The sequence below is a fragment of the Erinaceus europaeus genome, chromosome 6 (assembly GCF_950295315.1).
Source record: "Erinaceus europaeus chromosome 6, mEriEur2.1, whole genome shotgun sequence".
In the NCBI taxonomy this organism is placed as follows: domain Eukaryota; kingdom Metazoa; phylum Chordata; class Mammalia; order Eulipotyphla; family Erinaceidae; genus Erinaceus; species Erinaceus europaeus.
Genome location: NC_080167.1, coordinates 60,847,340 through 60,870,246, shown reverse-complemented (window position 1 = coordinate 60,870,246; position 22,907 = coordinate 60,847,340). Strand labels below are relative to the sequence as shown.

Below are 22,907 nucleotides of genomic sequence, written 5' to 3'. Positions count from 1 at the left end.
GCTCCCAGCTCCCTCTCCCTCTCCCTCTTTTCTGGGAGGGAGAAGTCTAAGTGAATGAAAGCACTTTCCTCTTGGCAGAGTCAAAGGCATTTTCCAGAGCTGAAGAACAACAGGTTTAAAGGCAGGCTAGGCCCTTGTTAGCGCATGCCCCGACTCTCTGGTATGAGGGGAAAACATAACCAAAGTAATGAAAGTGGCTGCCTTCAGATTGGTTCAGCAGAGCGTAGACATTCAGATGGTCTGGATTTGTGGTCAACTCTCAACGTAACTCTGAGAATGAGCTTTCTATTTGGGCCTTAACCTACTAGCATAAGAGGAATAAAGACAGTCTCCCCCCAGTTCCCAGTGAATCTAATGCCCCACTGAGACACCTAGAGATACTGACAGGGTGTGTGTGTGTGTGTGGGGGGGTGGCACTGAGGGGGCTACAATGATGTGTCCCTCGAAATAGCCCATCTGCCCTAATGCTGTCTCCCCATTATTATGTGCATCTTGGGGTAACCACCAGAGTTTTGTACTTTTCCCTACATTTCTCAGCCTTAGACGAAGTCAAAACTCACAGAAGATCATGAAGAAACAGTGCATTACCTTGACCTTGAAGGCTGTGACTTCTGCCTTGCCCTCTGCTTGTGAGAAGGAAGATGGGATGTGTTGTTCTAGGCCTCCTCTCATCACATCAGCCACGGTCTGTCAGACCCCCTCAGCATCTCACCTGTTTCTGGATTCTGAATTCCTCACCTAAAAGTTCCCTCATGGCCTCGGGTGACATCCATATGGGCAGCTGGGCTCCTGTCTGCCCCACCCCAGTCCATCACCCTTCACAGCTTTAGCATCCACACTGGTAACCCTTTCAAGTCTGGCATGATGGAGCCTCACACATCTTCAAAGACATCCTCCACCTTGAATTCTCAGCTGTTGCGGCTTTACTATCTCAATCTGAAGCCCCCAAGCCTGTTTGCTGTAGAGATCTTTGACTGCCTTCAGTTCTCTGATTCACAAAAGCCACACTCTTTTCCTCCATCCTGGTGCCTTCATCTCCTGCCCTCTGTATTGGGGAAACCCCCTTTGAATTTCTCTGGTGGGACCCTACATACGCTTCACTGTCCTGACTGAATGCCCTTGCTTCTGGCCTCTCTGACCTGGACCATGGCTGGTTTGACTTGGCTTTCTGGCTGACTGAAGAAGGAAATAATTGGAGGTGGCTGCTTTGTACCTTATCACTTTCCTTCCACATCACTTCCGGTGTGGTTTCTCAGGGACACAGGGTGGGGGAACCTCTCCCCAGGGGAACCAAGCTTGCCTCAAGTCAGGAAAGCGTTTCCAACCAAAGCGAAGATGCTCATCCAACCCCTGAGGATGGGTTACATGAAATGACACCCACAAAGGAAAAGGAAGGGAGGGAGGGAGGGAGTCTCGTGGACAAGGATTCAGAGGGGAAAAGCTATGTCTATTTCTTTTTTCTTCATAACGTCACCAAGGCAGGAGAGACTAGAAGCACATTGCGACTCTGTGTCAACTGAGACCTCCTTTTCCCTCAACTCTGCTCAGTAAACACATTTTTCTTTTTTTTGTGCTTTTTAAAATTTTTATATTTATTTATTTTCCCTATTTTGTTGCCCTTTTTTTTTTTTTTTTATTGCTGTTGTAGTTATTATTGTTGTTGTTGTTGATGTCATTGTTGTTGGATAGGACAGAGAAATGGAGAGAGGAAGGGAAGACAGAGGGGGGGCAAGAAAGATAGACACCTGCAGACCTGCTTCACCGCCTGTGAAGTGACTCCCCTGCAGGTGGGGAGCCGGGGGCTGGGGCCGGGATCCTTACGCTGGTCCTTGAGCTTTGCGCCACGTGCGATTAACCCGCTGCACTACTGCCCAACTCCCATATTTTTTTAGTTTCCATGAAGAAGAGCCAGGCAAAGCTGAAGGAGCTGGACAAGAGGGGTGAAGGAGAGAACGGGATGGTCCTGTGGAGCTCATCATCTAGGAGATGAGGGCAGTGGCAGGATAAACTAAGGAAAGAAATGCAAACACGCAGACATCTGTCAATAGATCTACTTCTGGATAAACAAACACCTCTCACAGCTTTACTTGATTATGCTGCTATGTTGCAACTTGGAAGGTGAAGGGGGGAGGCCCCTCAGAGCTGGTGGCTGGAGCAGAGGAGAGCAAATGCAAAGGTCCAGAAGTAGGGAAGTACCAACAGGGTCAATCACAGGAGTTTGGGTCGGGGAACATAGCAGGCTGAATGGGCACTCAGCCTGACCAAGCCTGAACATACCTGGTCCACCCTTAAGGGTCCTGCCATGTTCTTGTGCCCACTGCCAGTGACGCCATGTCTGAAAGCCTGCCAGGAACAGCTGGAGAGTAACTGTGTTTTCTCACTGGGAGAGACTCAGCAAGGCCCCATGGCTTCCTTTCTGCAGGCTCCAGTGATCCTAAAGTGAGGAGAGGTGTAAGCAGGGCCTCAGGCAGGTGGGCAAAGCTCAGCCACACCCAGGCCTGTGCTCCCAGCCTGCACAGGCATCATTTCCTGGCTCCCACAGGCCCTGGGCATGGCCCAGCATGCCCCAGCTACCTCACAACTTCCTGTCAGTGCAGGCTGTGCCTCTCCAGTCCAGTCAGGCAGGAGGATGTGGCATCTCTCAGGCCCCAGAGACCAGCACATTGTTGTTCCTTTCTGCAGAGGGCAAAGGCTTCATGATTTGATTGCAAAATAAGTGGTAAAGCCCATGCTTTGCAAGTGTGAGGCCCCAGGGTCAGTCCCTGGCATGGCATGTGGCAGAGAGGTGCTCTAGTTTCTCATAAAAATAATGAAGTCTGGGGAGATAGGTCACTGTTTGAGTACAAGAGTTGCCAGGGTGGGGGAGACAGCATAATGGTTCTGCAAAGAAACTCTCATATCTGAGGCTCCAAGTTTCAGGTTCAATCTCCTGTGCCACCATAAGCCAGAGCTGCACAGTGCTCTGGTAAATGATGATGACTGATGATGATATTGCAGGCCTCACGAGCCCCAGGTTCAATTCTTGATACTGCTTCATGTCAGAGCTGAGTGGTGCTCTGGTCTCTCACAAAAACATATCTTAAAAATAAAGAGGGGGGAGGGGCGGGCGGTAGCTCAGTGGGTTAAGCCCACATGGCACAAAGCGCAAGGACCAATGTAAGGATCCCAGTTCGAGCCCCCGGCTCCCCACCTGCAATGGAGTCGCTTCACAAACGGTGAAGCAGGTCTGCAGGTGTCTATCTTTCTCTCCCCCTCTCTGTCTTCCCCTCCTCTCTCCATTTCTCTCTGTCCTATCCAACAACAATGACAACAATAATAGTAACAATAATAATAGTAACACCACCGGTAAACAACAAGGGCAACAAAAGAAATAATAAAGTGGGAGGACTGTGAAAACGTTCAGCAGGTAGAGCACAGGCCTTGCTTTTCATGGGGTTCTGGGTTTGAGTCCCAGCACTACAGAGGAGACCCACGGGCAACAGTGGGGGTGATGGGAGGCTATGTGGAGGGCAGACAGCACAGAATTTTGGTGTCTCTCCCTCTCTCCTCTATATCTCTCTCCTAAGGATACAGAACTGGAAAAAAAAAACAGTAATGATTGGAGGGGGGCAAGGAGGCCTCATAGCAGCAGTGCCACCTACACAGAGCCCTGGGTTCATTTCCTGGTGCTACAGAGAAACTCATTTATAGAGAACTCTCCACTGCATTAAGCGACCTTCCACTCACTTAAGAAAACATTTTTATTTAATTGGTTTTTTTTTTATACAGACAGAGAAACTGAGCAGGAAGGGGGAGACAGAGAGGGAGAGACACTTGCAGCTTTACTGATCATGAAGCTTCTCCCCATGCAGGTAAGGAGCGGGGCTTTGAAAGCTACCCCTTCCTGGTTAGAAGGTCCCAAGGTTTAGTAAGGCTGGGGTTCTCCTCAATAAATGGCCAGCCCACAGCAGACCCCTCTCCAGCCTGTGGCCCCCAGCTCAGTAACCCTTCCAGGAGTGAGTCACCACCCCAGAACCTGCCTCCCTTCTGGTGACAAGAGTCTCCAGTCTCCAGCCAAGACTGCACCCTGCTTTATGAAATGGCTGACTCTGGCATTCTCTTTGGCTCCCCCCTAAGGCTAGTTCTTCACTGTTCATGCTCTGGAAGTGACAATCTTCATTTTTTCTACAGGTACAGACTGGTAAGAGCATTATGTTCTGGGCTACCCGACTGCAGGCCTGCAATTTGCCTTATAAGGACAGAGGGTGTCAGCATTCTGGAAAGATCATTCCTTGATTGGTCCCTGAGGGCTGTGCAAATGTGCCTCCCCATCCCACCTGCTTCTGATCTGTAAAATTCTTTCCTTCCTCTCTTCTTTCCTCCCTCCCTCCTCCTCATCCTCCACTCTCTTCTTCTCCTTCTCTGGATAGAGACAGAGAGAGTAAAAGAGAGACAGCACCATAGCTTTCTTCACCGTGGTGGAGGCCTCACTCAAACCTGGTCACGCACATGGCAAAGCAACACACTACCCAAGTGAACTATTTTGCCAACCCTAGTCTGCAGAATCCTCAGGTAAACGCGCTCTCACTTTGTGTTATTTTATTTTGTTCTGTGTTACTTAAATTTGTCACAGATTTTTGTTTTCTCAGATTGCCCAGCCTTTTTGGCAGCGCCAGGAACGCACTCATTACCTTAACACATGAAAGTGACCAACTCACTCAGAGAAGGGGAACACTCCCGCTCATTCCTCTCCTCTCCTCTCCTCTCCTCTCCTCTCCTCTCCTCTCCTCTCCTCTCCTCTCCTCTCCTCTCCTCTCCTCTCCTCTCCTCTCCTCTCCTCTCCTCTCCTCTCCTCTCCTCTCCTCTCCTCCCCTCCCCTCCCCTCTCCTCTCCTTCCCTCCCCTCCCCTCCCCTCCCCTCCCCTCCCCTCCCCTCCCCTCCCCTCCCCTCCTCTCCTCTCCTCTCTTCCCCTCTCCTTTGGGAGTTCCTGAGTATCTTTACTTCTGTCAAGATAGGGGTTAAGATGGAGGGCTCGCTGAGATTTCTCCAGCTCTGAAGGTGGACTGGGAGGGAGCAGAGATACTTACTGGTAACACCAGTAGGTCTCACGATTTTTTTCTTTTTTTAGCTTCACCATAGCACTACTCCACAGCTCACAGAGCTTCCCTGGGTTGCTGTACACAGTGCTCCCATGTGGTGCCCAGGCTCAAACCAGGCCCTCATGCATGGTGAGGTGTGTGCTCTACTACATGAAATATCTCTTGGCTCCTAGTGTTGAAATGAATGCTTAGTAACACCCCTCCCCCACAAAGAAAAATTTTTAAAAAGAAATGAATGCTGGGGCTGGGTGATGGCACACCTGGTTGAGTGCACATGTTACCGTGTGCAAAGACCCAGGTTCAAGGCACCAGTCCCCACATGCAGGGGGAAAGGTTTGCAAATGGTAAAGCAGGGCTGTGTGTCTCTCTGACTCCCTCCTTCTACTTCTCCCCTCCCCTCTCAGTTTTTCTCTGTCCAAGCCGATGAAAAAATGGCCACAAGAGCAGTGGATTCATAGTGCTGGCACCAAGCTTCAGCAATAACCGTGGAGGAATAAAGGAAAAGAGAGAGAGAGAGAGAGAGAAATGAAAACTAAGGTTCATAGTTCAAATCATGACAAGTGTGATATTTGTGGTCTCCACCAGACAGGAGAAGCTAAGATGTGGCCTGGACATAGGGTGAGAGGGGGTGTCAGGATTATCCAGTTGCTCTGGACTGTGGGGCTGCTTAGATGAATCCCATCTCTGAGATGGGTCTTGGTCACACTGATTCTGTCCTGAGCTGTATCTCTCTCTTCCTAAGAAGTTGAATACACACTTAAACATTTCTTCCTCTTTTTTTTTTTTTTCCCTCCAGAGTTATATCACTGGGGCTCTGTACCAGTGCTATGAATCCACTGCTCCTGGAAGCCAGTTTTTCCTTTTTTTTTTTTTTGTTTCTATTTTATTTGATAGGACAGAGAGAAATTGAGAGGGGAGGGGAACATAGAGGAGGGGAGAGACCCAAAATATGGAAGTTCAACAGTATACTTCTCTACTTAACAGCTGCGGGGTCAAAGAAGTAAGAAATTAAGGAAGAAATTAAAATGTTTTGAGAAACCAATGAAAATGAAGACACAAGCTATCAAAGTATTTGGGACACAGCCAAGGCAGTACTGAGAGGGGAATTCATAACCATACAAGTGCAGATTAGGAAACAAGAAAAAGCTCAAGTAAACAACCTGACTGCACATCTTAAGAACTTAGAAGGAGAGGAATAAAGGAACCCTAAAGCAACCAGAGGGCTGAAATAAGTAAAATTAGGGCAGCCATAAATAATATCGAAAAGAAGAGAAACATATAAGGGCCGGGGGAGAGACAGACACCTGCAGACCTGCTTCACCACTCATAAAGTGTCCCCTGCTACAGGTAGGGAGCAGGGGCTTGACCCCAGGCCCTTGTGCAGGTCCTTTTGCATAGTACTAAGAGCACTTAACTGGGTATGCCACTGCCCAGCCCCACCTTTCTTTAAAGAGAGAGGGTCTAGCTGGCAGGAAAAGGAGGTTTTCTGGGTCTCACAGTGTTTAAGTTACTTTGCTTTGTTTCCTGGTGTCAGAGAGATGGCATCTTGATTGACAGCACCTTGTGAATATTCAAAGAGAAGCAGACTCATTTGGGCTTCTTAATTAGTGACAGATGAGACTGCTCTGTGGGAGACAGTGGTTTGTGGAAAGTAACACGGACTTTGTGACAGCCATTCCCATTATTTTTAGTATCTACAGTGGATTACTCTTTCTCTTAGATTAGAGGTCTCTTAATAAGCTTGCTGTTTGTTTAAGCATCTTTTTTATCTGATAGCCAGCCTCTGAACTCAGTAGCTTAAGTAAAGGCTACAAACTCAACAAGGAATGAAGAATCATTCATGGTATCAGCAGACAGTTGACTCTGGAGACTGGCAAGACATCACAGCCAGATCTCACTTTTATAGGCACCATAATGGTAGAAATAGAGCAAAAATTTTCCCAATTGAGTTTTCTTTACATCCCACAATGGCTATCCCTTTAAGTCACTCTCATTTTGATGTTCTCAGGAGGACTCCTAGACCAGCAAGAATCCACAGTGAAGTCTATATCACTTCTTTGGAATTAATTATGTACAAGTGGTCCCTCAACTATGACCAGCTTGTAATTGTCAAGTTTGCTTGTTCTTTCATTGTTCAGGACTTGGGATAAATGATGGTTTTCAGCTGGCCTATGGAAGTCTCTCTAACCTCTACCATATTATTAGTCCTAGCATTGTTCCTCTGTTTTCAAGGGAGACGTGTCCTGACTTACCAACTGGATTTGGAGATGTGGGGAACAGATCTCCACCCCCTTTCCCTGAGCTCAACCTCAGGGGGAGGTTTTTTCTCTCTCTCTCTCTCTCTGTGACTGCAAGGCCTCTTCCCCACTCTCTGTGAAATCAAGAGCTACGTCATCTGAGGAGTGACAAGCATCACCCAGGAATAAAATCCTATTGTTGTGGTAGTGTCCGCAAAAATTGTCATTTAGTAGAGAGATTCATAGCTCAAAAGCTTCCTGTACTTAACTGTGGAGCAGCTTACATACTCCTTACACTTTTAAGGACTGATAGCTGTCCCCTCCTTGTATATGGGGACCACATTTGAGTTTCTTTGTGGCCCATAAAACAGACAATCTCAGGTAAGCACAGAAGAGGAGCTTGATGGACATTTACTGATGGAAAGTTCACACAAGAGTTTTAGCGTAGGCCAAATGGCTCAAGTGCAGAGTAAGCAGGTTGCCCATTTTGTTCCTGGACCCAAAAAAGAGGTGCCATCCTGGCAACACCACTGGAATGGATTTAGAAGTAGCTTTGATATTCCAAACCTTCTAATTTGGATCTGTAAGTCCAGCCAATTCCACTCACTGTTCACACTTTTATTCTCTCCTCCACCTCCTACTTCATGTTCTTCCTGGCATCATATCCAAAAATGTGTCTCCCCCAAAAAGGAAAACCTTGTCTGTGGTTGGTGGGCATGCAATTTGGTGTAGCCACCATGGAAAGCGGTATAGAAGAAGAGAACCGCTTTGTGATCCAGCGCTTCCACTTCTGGGTATGGATTTCAAAGTAAATGAAAACGCTGGCTCGAAGAGATATATATGCACCTTTGTGGTTCACTGCAGCATTTATTTACAACTGTCAAGATAAGGAAATCATTCGTCCACTGAGGGATGATGGGTAAAGGGGATGTGGTGCATATCACACACACACACACACACACACACACACACACACACACACACACACACACACACACACACACACACATATGGAATACCACTTGACCATAATCAAGAGTGAAAATCTGCAACAATATAGAGGGACTTTGAGGGTATAAGGTGAAGTGTAATTTGCTGGCCAGGGGGAGACACTGTGCGATTTTAATAATGTAGAATACAGACAAAAGCAAAACAAGTCCTAACATGCTCTTGGAGACAGAGAACAGATCAGTAATTGCAGGAGGGGAAGGGAATTTGGAGGGCGATAAATAAGGTTAAAGGGACCAATGGTATGATGGATGGAAATCGGACTTTTGGAGGAGCTCAAGTGGTAGCATCTACAGATGTCAAATTACAATGCCTCAGACCTGGAATAGATATAATAAGCCAACGTTACCAATCAGAACGAAAGTTGTTTCAGACATAGTACTGCGTATGTAGTGAGCTAATCTATGTATCTCTCTCTTTAGTAGCATTGAGAAGAGTGCTTTGCTCAAATTAGGAATTGCTGGACACTCACTGCATGCCAAGCACAGCACAAGACACTCAACAGCGATGCTCCATCCTACAAGGGAGGTTCCACCACCACCACCACCACTACCACCACTGTCATCATCATCGCTGCTTTACAGGTGAGCACACGGAGGCAGAGCAAGGTCCAGGGATTTCTCAGAGTCCAGCTGTTAGCAAGCGTGAGAGCTGAGATTGGACCCAGGCTGTCTGGCTTTGGAATACCCTTTAACTCCAAGCACTGTGTGACCCTGCTTACCATCCTCTGGCTGAGTGTAGACTGAACTGCAGGCGCAAGTCACAGCAGGTGCCAACGGCAATGAAATTGCTCAACCACGATAAAAGGCAGAACTGAGGTAGTTGTTGTCAAGTTAAATGCTTTATGAAAGTCACAAGTTTCATTCTTGAAGCGTGGAACCTTCTTACATTTCCTCACATCACTAAGTAGGAAAGCTCACATTTCTGTGCTTCTCTGCTAGGGCATTATGCCTCCTCTTTGCACTCCCATTTGACAGGGCTGGGCAGGTAGCATAATGGTCTTGCCAAAGGCTTTCATGCCTGAGGCTCTGAGACCCCAGGCTCAATTCCCAGAACCACTAGAGGCTAGAGCTGAGCAGTGGTCTGTGTCTTTCTCTCTCTCTCTCATTAAAATAAATTTACAAATATATTTTTTATTGATGATCTACAAGACCGTAGGATAAGAGGGAGTACAATTCCACACAGTTCCTACCACCAGAGTTCTGCATCCCATCCCCACCATTGGAAACTTTCCTATTCTTTATCCCTCTGAGCATCTGACAACTGCAGTAGACATCTTTAATTGTCACTGAGTTGGGTGGTGTTGGGAGAAGCTTGGTACTGGCACCAAGTGAGGTAAAGAAAGTAGATGTAGATGCTGGCTATTAAATATCCCATAGGGTGTAGGAGAGCCTCCGTAGGACAATTTTCCAGCTCCAAATAGCAAGATGCTCTAGAAAGATCTAGAAAGAGTCCAAGTTCAAGACCTTAGCAGACTGCCGACGTGGCTCACTTCTGACTACCCATGTAGGGAAAGGCAGCACTTGACCATTCTTTTGCAATCATTCAGACTTACCTCGCTAACATAGTCTGTAAAATGCCCAAAGTTCTGCCCATCTCTGGGAACTCTGTGTCATTTCCAAATGACACTGGGATCCATCCTACCCCTGGAAGCTCCCAGCACAGTTAAATTCTTGGAAGTCAAGAAATCATCCTCAAAGGGTTAACAGCAAATGAGAGCTACCAGTTAGCATTTGGACTTCTTCCTGTTTATAACTTTTCCTCCCTCCTCAGAAATCACAGTGAGACCTCACAGACTTCTTCATTCTTCATTCCGATCTACTGGGTCTGCATGGACTCTTGATACATTTATTAAATTAGACTGCTCAAGATACTGGATAAGATAAGAATATGATGGCAAAGAGCTCAGGTGGTGGTACACCTCGTAAAGTGCACACATTATCATGGAAGAGGTTCTAGACTCACCCACCCTCTTCTTTCCCCTGGTCCCATCCTGCAAGGGGTAGGGGGAGCTTCCCAAGTATGAAGCAGTGCTTCAAGTATCTTTCTTTATCTCTCCCTCTCTATCTCTCACTGTCTCTATCAGAAAAGGGAAAAAATGGCCACCAGGAACATGAAGTCATCATGCAGGCATGAAGCCCCAGAAATAACCCTGGTGATAAAAAAAAAAAACCAAAACCTTATGGCAATTCAAGTTTACCATGTCCTAATAAACGACTGCAAAGGTTGGGTGGCAGTTCACCTCCTAGGGTGCATATGTCCCCATGCACAGGGAACTGGGTTCAAGTCCCCAGTTCCCAGTCCCCACCTGAGGGTGGGGTGGGGATCTTCACAAGCACTGGAGCAGTGCCAGTGTCTCTCCTCTTTTTTATGTCCTCTCCTTTGTTTCTCACCTTCTATCAAAAAAAAAAAAAAAGAGGCTGTTGAGAATGCTAGGAATGATGGAATTGTGCAGGCACTGGGCCTCAGGATAACCCTGATGGCAAAAAAGGAATAATAATAACAAAATAAATGATTGTGTTGGGAGGATTCTATTATACAGTTGGAGAGAGAGTTGTTAAGTCACTTTGCAGTGAGCACTATTGAATTCTGAATATTATCTCAATGAAGATGTTTTACAGTATACGGTCCAAGTTATCATAGAAAAGAGCAAGATGGGGAGAAGAGTACAGGTTCAAAAAGGATGACAGAGGACCTAGTGGGGTTTGTATTGTTATATGGAAAACTGATAAATGTTATGCATGTATAAACTATTGTATTTATTGTCAAATGTAAAACATTAATCCCCAAATAAGGAAATTAAAAAAAAAAAAAAAAAAGAAGAAGAGCAAGATGTAAATGTCCTGGATCTTTTTACCATTCTCAAGGGCTGTTTTATGTGCCACAGACAGAAACAGCAATACTGCTGTTTAATGAGGTAATTTTATAACACGGGGAAGGCAGAGTCTCACTCACCAAGTCATCTTTCACACACCAGCTCCCTCAGCATTCCATCTAGCTGTCACACGGACACAACACACTCTCCCTGGGACCCAGGCTGAACAAAGGAATGCTAGCACATAACTGAAGATCTTTCTAGAAGCTCAGGCATGAGAATTGCTGTTGTGACACTACAAGTCAGTGTCATGTGTCCCCTCTACTCCCAAGTTTGAGGTCATCCTAGGCTCTCTGCTATGTAGTCTGTTTCTTTCAGGCCATGTGTAATATTTTGTTATTTTCACTAGCTCAAATCATATGACTCAACACGACTGCAAACAAGAACAAAGATACATCTGCATTGTCTTTAGGTTTCCACTTTCTTCAGTTTTTAATTGAAAATTTTCAATTTATCATTTTTATTAATTTTTTTTTATTGCTGCCAGGGTTATCACTGGGGCTTGGTGCCTGCATGATAAATCCAATGGCTCTTTTCTTTCTTCCCTTTAAAAATTTTTTTTCTTTTATTTGAATAGGACAGAGAGAAATTGGGAGCGAAGGGGGAGAGAGAGAAAAAGAGAGACACCTGCAGACTTGCTTCACTGCTTGCGAAGCTTCTCCACTGCAGATGTGTAGTGGGAGTTTGAACCTGGGTCCTTGCGGGTATGGGGATCCACCGCCCATGTCTCTAGGTCTCCATTTTCAAGACACTAGATCAGCTGTCCATTGTGTGCCTTGGATAAACAAAGCTATTTTTGAAAGTTTTCCTGGGCATAAGACTTTCTCTCTGATTTCAAACACTGTGCAGTTACTTGGGCTAATTTATAGAAGTGCTCTTAGAACAGCATAGGAGCCCAACAGTGTACCCCCAAAAGCAGCCCTGCCAATTCTCCAGTCTCCTTGCATTCTTGTGGCTTCTTGCCTTAGATGAAGACTCCCACTTGGGAGTTTCCCCATCAAGAAATCCTCTTGGATTTATTTCACTTTTTAATGGTATGAAATCTGCAGCAGAAACTGGTTTGGCACTTTATAGGCCCCTGTATTCATGAAGTCAGATTTATAGGGGTTGACGATTGCTTAAAAATACTTACACCGATGAAATATTTCTAAAATAACATCACTGTACAGGTGAAGCGACGGGCTATAATTTCATGCTTCAGTAATTGTTTAGGTATTTTTGCTTTAAAAAATTTTTTTTTTCTTTGACATAGAACTCACATCCATTTTTGGCAAAGAAAACCTACCAAGAATGTTCTCTTCTTTCGTTCCCTATTTCTGTATAATTGTGTTGATATACTAGCTAGGGCCGTTAGATTTTAAATGGCATGCACATATTTAGCAGCATAATTATGCAAATTTTACCTTGTTTTAGACTGTAAATATCCTTGAGGAGCAGTTACTTAGCATCTAGTCCTGAACTGATTGTTTTGAAGAATCCTCACTGAAATGATGAGAATTCACTTCTGAATTCCTGAGTGAAGGGAGAAGCCCAAGGTCCTCATTTATCAGGCAGAATGTTGCACAATGGCAAAACGTTTCAGTTTTTAAAATTATTTGTGTGAAAAACAGGAAGAAAGAGAGAGATACAAGAACAATGCTCCGTTCTGGCATATTCCGTGTTGGGGGCTTGAACCTGGGACCTCGGGCATGCAAGTCCTGTGTGCTACCAATGAGAATCTGCCTTGACCTAAAAGTTTGAAATTTTTTAATGTATCTGGACACTCAATGTCAATCGCTTGCTTTGTGGCCTTGAACATTTTACTTACTTTTCTTAGCCTCAGTTTCTGCATCTATAAAATAATGTTGATTTTATGTACTTCACAGTGTCACTATGGTGATCATGCCATATGATGTATGGAAACTACCTAAAATAGTATTGGGTCCATAAAAGCCTTTCCATAAATTAATAATCCCACCCACACATACCAATAAATAATGCCACCTGTGTTCTTTCTATCAGAGTCTTATCCAGAAGAAATCACATTTCAATCTAGCTCTTAAGCTTCACCAAAGAGTTCAGAACTGTGATTGAAGAGAAGGAAAACCAGTGCTTTCTTCTGCGTCCATATCCTTACCCGTCAAGGTAATAATGGAGTGGGAGCGATGAGAGAAAAATGTCCGGATGTTAAGTTCTTTTGACTAGAGGATTGTTGAAGACAGACTATGCCTCTGTTGAGTTAGTGAGGCACTAAAGGTGTTTAGGTATTTCAGTAATGGTGATTATAAATGTAAAGGGAAGTGTGTGTCTGTGTGTCTGCCTAGGACTACAGAAGAAGATCTACCCAGCCCATGAACATAGAAAGACCCGATTCAGTGAGTCGGGCGGTGCGCAGCAGCAGGTTAAATGCAGGTGGCGCAAAGCCCAAGGATCGTCGCAAGGATCCTGGTTCAAGCCCTTGCAGGGGAGTCGCTTCACAGGCGGTGAAGCAGGTCTGCAGGCGTCTATCTTTCTATCCCCCTCTCTGTCTTCCCATCCCCTCTCTATTTCTCTCTGTCCTATCCATCAATGACGACAACAATAATAACTACAACAATAAAACAACTAGGGCAACAAAAGGGAATAAATAAATAAATTGTTAAAAAAAAAAAAAGAAAGATCCGATTCTACCCTCTAGGGATATGCTGATAGGAATCACCTAAGCAAGATGTGTGAGAGAAAATTCTTCCTCTGCTCTTCCACGTTTTGGAAATTGGGGAAAAAGCCCTGAAAGTGTAAGATTTTATTTATAAGAATGATCATCAGTCAGAATGTGGTAGTGTGGTAATGACAGCCTATTTTAGGCGAACATCAATCTTTTCAGTCACCTTCCCTAATACTTTGTATAGTAGCTATTGGGTTTTTGTAAAAGGGTTGCCGACCCAGAAAATAGAAATCCATAGAATTGTCTGAGCCCCGGTGAAGTGGCAAACAAAGAGGAAACTATAGAGGGAAGCATCCGCCTTGTCACATAGGGTTCCCTCATTTTGTTCTGTACCATATGTAGTCAAATCTTAGGAGAAAGTGGATTCAGTGGGATTCATTACATCCACATGGGAACTGCATATGTATCCAGAGCAGCTTGGTGCTGGGGAAGAAGTCAGACTCCATCACTGACTCACATGTACACAGAACTCAACAGGACACAAGCAGTCTAAACGATACAGGCTAGAATCAAATTCTCTACTCTCTCTCCTGCCAGTATGGGGATGACACGGGAAGGTGGGAAGTATGGATTCTGGTCTTCAAAATTACACTCTGGAGATGCACTGCTTTTATTGTTTCCTGGACTAAATTCTTCTGACTCTAGGTGCTATCTTCTCCAAGACACACATTTTTCAACCGGACCTCCATAGTCAATTCAGTGAGTACTTAACGCTTTCCTGGTAAGGGGATAATTGAGTTCCTAGCCTTCAAGCCCATTTTGGTAAGTTCCTGTATAGCTGTGACAGCGATCTGTCCCAATGAGTCTCACAGTCTATCTCCCTTCCCCATTCCACAGCTGTCCGTAGTTTTGAGGGAGACTACTAAGAACCTCACTTCCCAACACCACTGGAAACGAGAAAAACCATTCTCCTTTTTCTCAAAACTTGAAAGATCTGCTTTGTTATTATTTTTTAAATATGAAACGGAAAGAGTTTCACATGGGGGGGGGGAGGAGAGGAGAAAGAGGGGGAGGAAGAGAGAGAGAGAGAGAGAGAGAAAGAGAAGCTAGAGCACCATTTCAGTATATATAGTGCAGCAAAACTGAACCAGGAGCCTTGGGCATGCAAGTCCCAGGCTCTACTAGCTGAGAAATTTCTCTGGCTGCCATATTTTTTCCTAGCCTTCCATAATAAAGTGAGTCATTGCTGCTACGTTTCAACTTTAGAGAGGGTTAGAATTGTTTGTGTTGCTGATCATTCTTTTTTTTTTTTTTCTGGGTTCTCCTGGAATCTCCCTGATTTAACTGAACAGGTAAGATTCTTTCATGATAAATTCTATCCATGAGAACAGGGCTTCTTGTTTTTTCTTTGTGTGTGTGTGTGTGTGTGTGTGTGTATGTGCGTGGATGTATGTGTGTATGCATGTGTATGTATGTATGTGTGTTTGTATGTGTGTATGTGTGTGTATGTGTGTATGTGTGTGTTTGTGTGTGGATGTGTGTGGATGTGTGTGCGTATGCGTGTGTATGTGTGTGTATGTGTGTGTATGTGCGTGGATGTATGTGTGTATGCGTGTGTATATATTATGTGTGTATGTGTATGTGCGTGTATGTATGTGTGTATGTGTGTGTATGTGTGCGTGTTTGTGCGTGTATGTGTGTGTATGTGCGTGTTTGTGCGTGTATGTGTGTATGTGTGTGTTTGTGCGTGTATGTGTGCGTGTTTGTGCGTGTATGTGCGTGTTTGTACGTGTATGTGTGTGTATGTGTGTATGTGCGTGTTTGTGCGTGTATGTGTGTATGTGCATGTTTGTGTGTGTATATGTGTGTGTATGTGTGTATGTGCGTGTTTGTGCGTGTATGTGTGTGTGTGTGTGTGTGTGTGTGTGTGTGAATAAAAAGACAATTTGGTGGCCTGAGAGGTGGTGCAATGGAAAAGAGCAGGGTCCCCAAGTCCTGAACCTGGCATCACCTGTGCTGAAAGGTTCTCTGGCTCTGGCTTTCTTTCCTCTCCTCCTCCTCCAGCTCCTCCTTCTTCCTATTCTCTCTCATAAATGAATTTAAATATAGATTTTTTAAAAGGTAAGACAATTCGTAGTGTATTTATAGTTCTCTTTGATATAAATTATGTACTAGTAAGTGGTAAACATTGGGCTGCCGGCAAAGTCATGACCTAGTTTTCTATCTCTTTAATTTAATTAATTAATTTATTTTTGCCTCTAGTGACTGTGGCTCAGCACCAGCACTATGAATCCACCACTTCTGGCAGCCTTTTAATTTTTTCCTTTCCTTTTTATTCAACAGGACAGAGAAAAGTTCAGAGGGGAGGGGGAAATAGAGAGAGATAGACAGACAACTGCAGACCTGCTTCACTGCTTGTGGGGAGCAGGGGCTCAAACCCGGGTCCTTGTTCACATCCTTGCACTAGTACTATGTGTGCTTAACTGGGCACGCTACCACCCGGCTCCCTTCTACCTATTTCTCTGCACAAGTCTGTCATGACTTTGCCACCAACCCAACAATGTTGGGAACCATGGTTCTAATAGAGGAAAAGGAAACCACAGTTCCAAACGAACCATAGTGGCGCAAAGTGCAAGGACTGGCATAAGGATCCCGGTTCGAGCCCCCACCTCCCCACCTGCAGGGGAGTCACTTCACAAGCAGTGAAGCAGGTCTGCAGGTGTCTATCTTTCTCTCCCCCTCTCTGTCTTCCCCTTCTCTCTCCATTTCTCTCTGTCCTATCCAACAACAACGACATCAGTAATAACAACAATAACTACAACAATAAAACAAGGGCAACAAAAAGGGAGTAAATAAATATTTAAAAAAATTTAAAAAGGAACCATGGTTCTAATAAAGGACCAGGTAAGTAAGTGGGCTTCATTTTTCATACTCATGTAAGACAACCGGTAAAATGCTACACCTCTTTTGGACTGTATTTCTTTCTTTCTTTCTTTAATTTTATTTCTTTATTCATGAGAAAGACAGGAGGAGAGAAAGAACAAGACATCACTCTGGTACATGTGCTGCCAGGGATTGAACTCAGGACCTCAAGCATGAGAGTCCAATGCTTTATCTATTGGACCACCTCCCAGACTACTGGACTGTATTTCTCTGACTTGGTTTTTATGATCATAATTTTTAGGTTTACTTCCTTGAACATATTCAGGCTAGAGAAATCCTTTCTCTTGAAATTAACTTTTCTATCTCTGTGAGAACCAGAGGGCAGGGGATTCTCAAAATGTTGTAGGAAGGTTCTGGGCTGGTAAGTTATCAAAAGAAGCTTTTTAAAATAATAACCTATAAACAGCCAGTGCCTCACTCACAAGGAAAAAAGTTGCTGATCTCAGTACCACTCCTGAGTGAGTAATGAGCCAAACCCACTCTGTTTTGATGCAAATTCATGTCTTCTTCATCAGCTCTCATGATGTCAATGACACATTCGTTCCCTTTTCCCCAATCCAGGTAAGAAAATAAATTGCACCCCGCAAGGAAAATCAGACTGCCCTTTCAACAGCTAGAACTTGCACCACTCACTCCTTTTTGCCAGAGGCCTTAGTTACCACCAGCCTGTTCACCTGCTTGTCCAGAGGGGTGATGGCTAAGATCCCTATTCATATCTGTTCTATTCCTACTTTCTGGTTTCTGTTTATTAAACATTTTGTCTTACCTTATATCTTACTGCCTTTCAGCTACCATGTTGCAGATGCTACTAGGACTCCATCCTGACTTCCCTGGGTAGACGATGTGTCCCACAGCCTCACCTCTCTGGAGCTCTACCCCACAAGGGAAAGACAGAAACAGGCTGGGGATATAGGTCGACCTGCCAATGCCCATGTCCTGTAGAGAAGCAATTATAGAAGCTAAAACTCCCTCTTTCTGCATTCTATAAAAATTCTTGGTCCATATACCCAGAGGAGGAGAAATGGTAGGAGAAGATGACCAGAGGGCTCTGAACTCCAATTCTGTCAGGACCCAGAGAGAGAAAAGGAAAAAACGAAGACTATTCAGAAGTAGTAATAGGTATAGGTGTGACTCAGAGAGAAAGAGAAGGCAGGATCACAGAAAAACTTGTTCTTGTGAAGAACAAATACATATATAAATATAGTTATAGAAATAATGGTCAACTCATATCTGTGGCCTTGGGAGAACTACTGCAGTTTCCAATGGAGGGAGAACCCGAGTCTACTCTGTCTTCTGTAACACCTGTAAGTGAATGCCTGTCACCCCCACCCCACCCACTTGCTGACCACCATAGCACCCCCACCTTACCTGGTCTCCCTGTCTTTGGGGATGGTCGCCGTGCTGTAAGCAAACACCTGCTTCTCAACCAGAGGAGGACCAAGCTCCATCAGGCCAGAGAGTCCTGGAGCGGTCCGTGGCTTTTCAATATATACCAAGGTGCCCGGCTCCTTCTTGAAGGTCTGGCGGCTGGGCGAGACCCGCTCGGGCTGCATGGTGAGCGGTGGGCCGTGGGCGTTGTGGTGGGCGTGCATGTCCACCATCCTGAGGTCGTTGACCCGGTGCGGGGAGGCGGGGGGTGTTTTGGAGCCCAGCGTTGGCAGGTGACTGTCTGGGTACTTCCGTGACTTCTGTCTGTACAGGGCCTGCTCCATGTGCATCTCCGCTTGCAGAGCTGGGTTGCAGTAGGCGCTGGAGGATCGGATGGCCGTGCGGTGGTAGGCGATGACGTGGTCGGGGACATCCAAGGGGTGGCCGCCGTGGGAAGAGGCGATGCTCATCCTGCCCTCGTGATACAGGTAGGGGTCGGCGTAGAAGCCGTCGTTGCGGTACATGGCCAGGTTCTTGGCGCTCATGTCCTCATCCGGCTTGACATCTCTCCTTTCCAGGATGGCACTGGGGCTCGGTGAGATGGATCTGGAGATGGGCAGGCTGGACAGTCTGTCCCTGGGAAGGGTGGCGTTGCCAGGAGCAATCATAGGGCGGGAGACCCCGTAGGGGATTCTGGATGGGGAAGGAGGCATGGAGTGGGGCACAGGTGTGGGGGGTGGGGAGTTTGGAATGGCATGAGGAGTGTGGGCCATGGATCCTGGCCGAGAGGCTGTGGGGCCATCTCCTCTGGAATAAATGATCTCTCTCTGCATCTGCAAATTAAACAAGACATCAGAAATCAGTTTTGATATTCACACTGGTAGGAATTTCTCAAGGTGACAAAGTGCATGTTTGGCTGACTCAGGCCCTTTCCTCTGCCAGGGGTTCTCACCTTAATCCCTGAGACTCACTGAAAGCCAAGGGGATTCAGCTAATGTCACTTTGTGAAAAGGACATTGAGACAGGGAGATGATCTGTGATTATCCAGGTTGGCCCCATGCAATCACAAGAGACCTTATATGTGAACAGGGATGGCATGAGAGTGAGTCAGGGAATATGTGATGACAAAATAGACTCAGAGACTGGACCATGCTGCACTGCTGACTCTGACGCTGGAGGAGGGGGCCACACGCCAAGGAATGTCAAGTGACTGGCTGTTTTTGCTCTTTATCAGCAGGAGCCCTTTGTAAATTCTTCTTCCAACCTATCTTCTACAGGACAGGGCAGGACTCATTAAAATATCTGGCTCAGAAGCAAGCAAAGCAGGGCCACACAGGCCATAACACACAAGATGGGGTGGGGTGGGCGGTAACATACTAGGTTAAGCGCACATAGTGTGAAGTGCAAGTTACAGGCACGAGGACTGGCAAATGGATCCCAGTTCAAGTCCCTGGCTCCCCACTTGCAGGGGGGTTGCTTCAGAAGCAGTGAATTCTTTCTCTCCTCCGTCTGCCCCTCCTCTCTCACCTTCTCTCCGTCCTAGCCAACAACAACAGCAGCAGCAACAGTAATAGCAGCAGCAACAACAACAATGGAAAAAAAAAAAGAAAAGGTGGCCTCCAGGAACAGTGAATTCATAGTGCAGGTGGCACTGAGTCCTAGCAATAACCCTGGAGGCTAAAAAAAAAATAAATACAAGAGGGACTGGCTCTGCCAGTGGGGGTGTGGTGGGGTGGGGTGGGGTGGGGTGGGGTGGCCCTCTGGTCAGACTGCAAAGCTTGATCACTGACCCCCAGAAACATGAGATGAGATCAGCACAGCTACTCAGACCTGCCACTGTGCCTGGAGCATCACACAAGGCTTTGGGCAGGCCAGGTGCTAGGAATGCGAGATTGTTATTCATTTGTTAAGCCTGCTCAGGTGTTTAGCCTCTACTTGCAGTGAAAAGAATGTCAGAATGAGTTAGCCCTTATTCCCTGAGGTCTTCTTCTTATCTACCTTCAAATGACACCTTCATTTGGGGGATCCTGACTACGAGTTAACAAACAGCATAAACAAAATAAACAAAATCTTTTTTTTTTCTTTCTGGAAATAGGGTCAAAGAAATAGACAGCAAGATTCCAAGGAATATAGACTACCCAGAAGGATAAGGTGTAATAATGAGAGGATAATGTCAAAGTAATTATAATGAATGTAATACGAATGTATTTTTTAAAATTTTTTGACAGCACTTCAGACTTGTATGATTCCACTTCTTCCCCCCTTCAATCTCATACAGAGAGTAGCAGTGAGAGACAGAGATCTCATACAGAGAGTAGCAGTGAGAGACAGAGATAGGAGAGACACTACAGCACAGCTCCAATGGCTGGGATGATGTTCCCACATGGTGACGGGGTGCTTGAACCCATGTCCTTGTGCATAGTCAAGTGTGCACTCTACCAGTGAGCTACCTCCTGGCCCCAAGCTTATTTCTTTTAAAACAAATGGAGGTAACTACAAAGATACTTATAAAACAAGTTTTGGTGATGTGAAAAGAAATGACTATTGTATAATTAAGTCTTACAAGAAAATACAAAAACAAAACAAAACAACACAACAACAACAACAAAACACCAGCCCAAAAAACACCTCATTAGGGGTAAAAAGAAAAAGAAAAATCTCATCAAATTCCCTTGATATCATGTGTAGGAGAATTCAGAAAGAAATGTCACAATTAGTTAACAATTGTTCTGACATGTCATGCGTTACTATGAAGAATGTGGGTGATGGTGAAAATATATCATCACAACTAATAGGCCATATGGCATGGGGACCATCAGATCAGAATGGTCTAGAGCCAAGAAGACTGACTCCAAGCCATAGATGGGTAGCACCATCTACACAGTGACAATGCTGCCTATCAGCCTGGCCTTGTCCACTTGGAAATAAACCTTGTCATCACGCAACAGGGTCACTGAAAGATTTGCCATCCACCTCAGTTGTGGACAGAGAAGCTGAACACCTATGAAAGGCACAGACTGAATGTTTCCATCAACACAAGTGACTTAGAGGTTGGAAGCTTTGGGAAGAGTTCATTCGGTTGGTTTGTCAAGCTAAGGTTGACTTTCCAAGCCCAAGTTTTCAAGTAAGACCTGATGATAAGTTCATCCTTGGTTTCAATAGAGACCCTAAGCAGAGAATGATACGGTATTCCCCCTGTATAGTGGGAAAATCTTTTAAGTCTGCAACTAGAATAACCCTTAAAATTAGATCTTGGGTTTGTACACTACAGGATATGGGTCAGCCAGAGAGAGACAACTCACTCTTAGGATGGGGCACACTTTTTTTTTTCTTTTTGTGATATTCTTTTTTTATTATCAGAAATCACTTTGGCCAGATTAATTGTACAGTTATAATAGCAAGCACAAAGTTCACCTACATTTTGAAAGGCAAATATACACACTTGTATAGTTGATATCAGATAAAAAAATTTGAGAAAATGCTACATTTTAGTTGTTTGAATTACTTTTCCTTTTGCAAGTGGTTTAAATATCTTGTCTTTAGGGGCCACTGTGAAATTCTCATATGAGCTGAATATACTCTTCAGTTAAGATTTTAAAATAATTTTTTTTATTATTGGATAGGAACAGATACAAATTGAGAAGGGAGGGGGAGATAGAGAGGGAAAGAGACAGAGTTACCTGCAGCCCTGCTTCACCACTTGTGGGGACCAGAGACTTAAACATGGGTCCCAGGGCATTTTATGTGTGCACTTAACTAGGTGCGCCACCACCTGGCCCCCTTTAGTCAGTTTTGACAGAATCCAACACCTTGGTAATAATATCATCTCAAGGTATAGGACACCAGGATGAGACAGATTTATGGGGAGATAAAAGGGAAAATCCTTCTCTTCCTCTCCCTCTCTTTCCACCAGGGTTATTACTGGGGCCCTGCACATATATAAATTTGTGTGCTACTCCACACTTCCTGTGGTGTGTGTGTGGGGGGGCTCAAACTGTGGTCCTTGCACATGGTAAAGTGTTCAATCTACCAGGTGAGCTTTCTCCTGACCCCAAGAGATTAACATTCAAGTCTCCAGTGCAGTCTCCAAAGGAGATCCTTGCTGTGCCCATAAAAAGTGAATTTTATGTATATTTTAGGAGCTACTCATCTGATTAATCATTGCAGGATGTAAGGCTCTATAACTCATAAGTTTAAACTTTTTTTTTTCAGGGGGCCAGGTGGTGGTGCACCTAGTTGAGCACACATGTCACAATGCACAAGAACCCTGGTCCTCACCTGCTGGGAGAAAGCTTTTCGAGTGGTGAAGCAGTGTTGCAGGGGTCTCTCTGTCTCTCTCCCTCTCTGTCTCCCCCTTCCCTCTCAATGCCTGGCTGTCTCTATCCAATAATGATAATAACAATAGATTTAAAAAACTCAGTTCTGCTGACCTATCCCCAAAGATTCTTTTCTTTTTTTTTTCTTTTAAAAACATTTTATTTATTTACTAATGAGAAAGAGAGAGAGAGAGAGAACCAGACATCAGTCTGGCACATGTGCTGCCAGGGATCAAACCCAGGACCACACACTTGAGAGTCCAATGCTTTATCCACTTGTGCTGCCTCCTGGACCATGAGATTATTTTCTTAGAATCAGGTACCTACATGGTTTTTTTTTTTTTCCCAATGAATAAAGAAATACCATTTAAAACACACAGTAACCTCTCCCTCTATCAGCACTAAAAGTCAGATCCTTTATGAGAAAATTTAACTTTAAATGGACACAGCACACATACC

The 22,907-nt window shown here is 45.0% G+C and overlaps 1 protein-coding gene across 25 annotated transcripts in view; it reads right to left on the bottom strand.

The window, feature by feature from the left end:
- The window catches only part of KIAA1217 (KIAA1217 ortholog), a 362,069-nt gene that overhangs the window by 69,340 nt on the left and 269,822 nt on the right, over positions 1-22,907 (bottom strand). For all 25 annotated transcript variants that reach the window (XM_060192298.1, XM_060192288.1, XM_060192287.1 and 22 more), the window contains one exon: positions 18,133-18,965. In XM_060192298.1, coding sequence (XP_060048281.1) covers positions 18,133-18,965 — 833 coding nt within the window. The remainder of the gene's footprint in view (positions 1-18,132; positions 18,966-22,907) is intronic.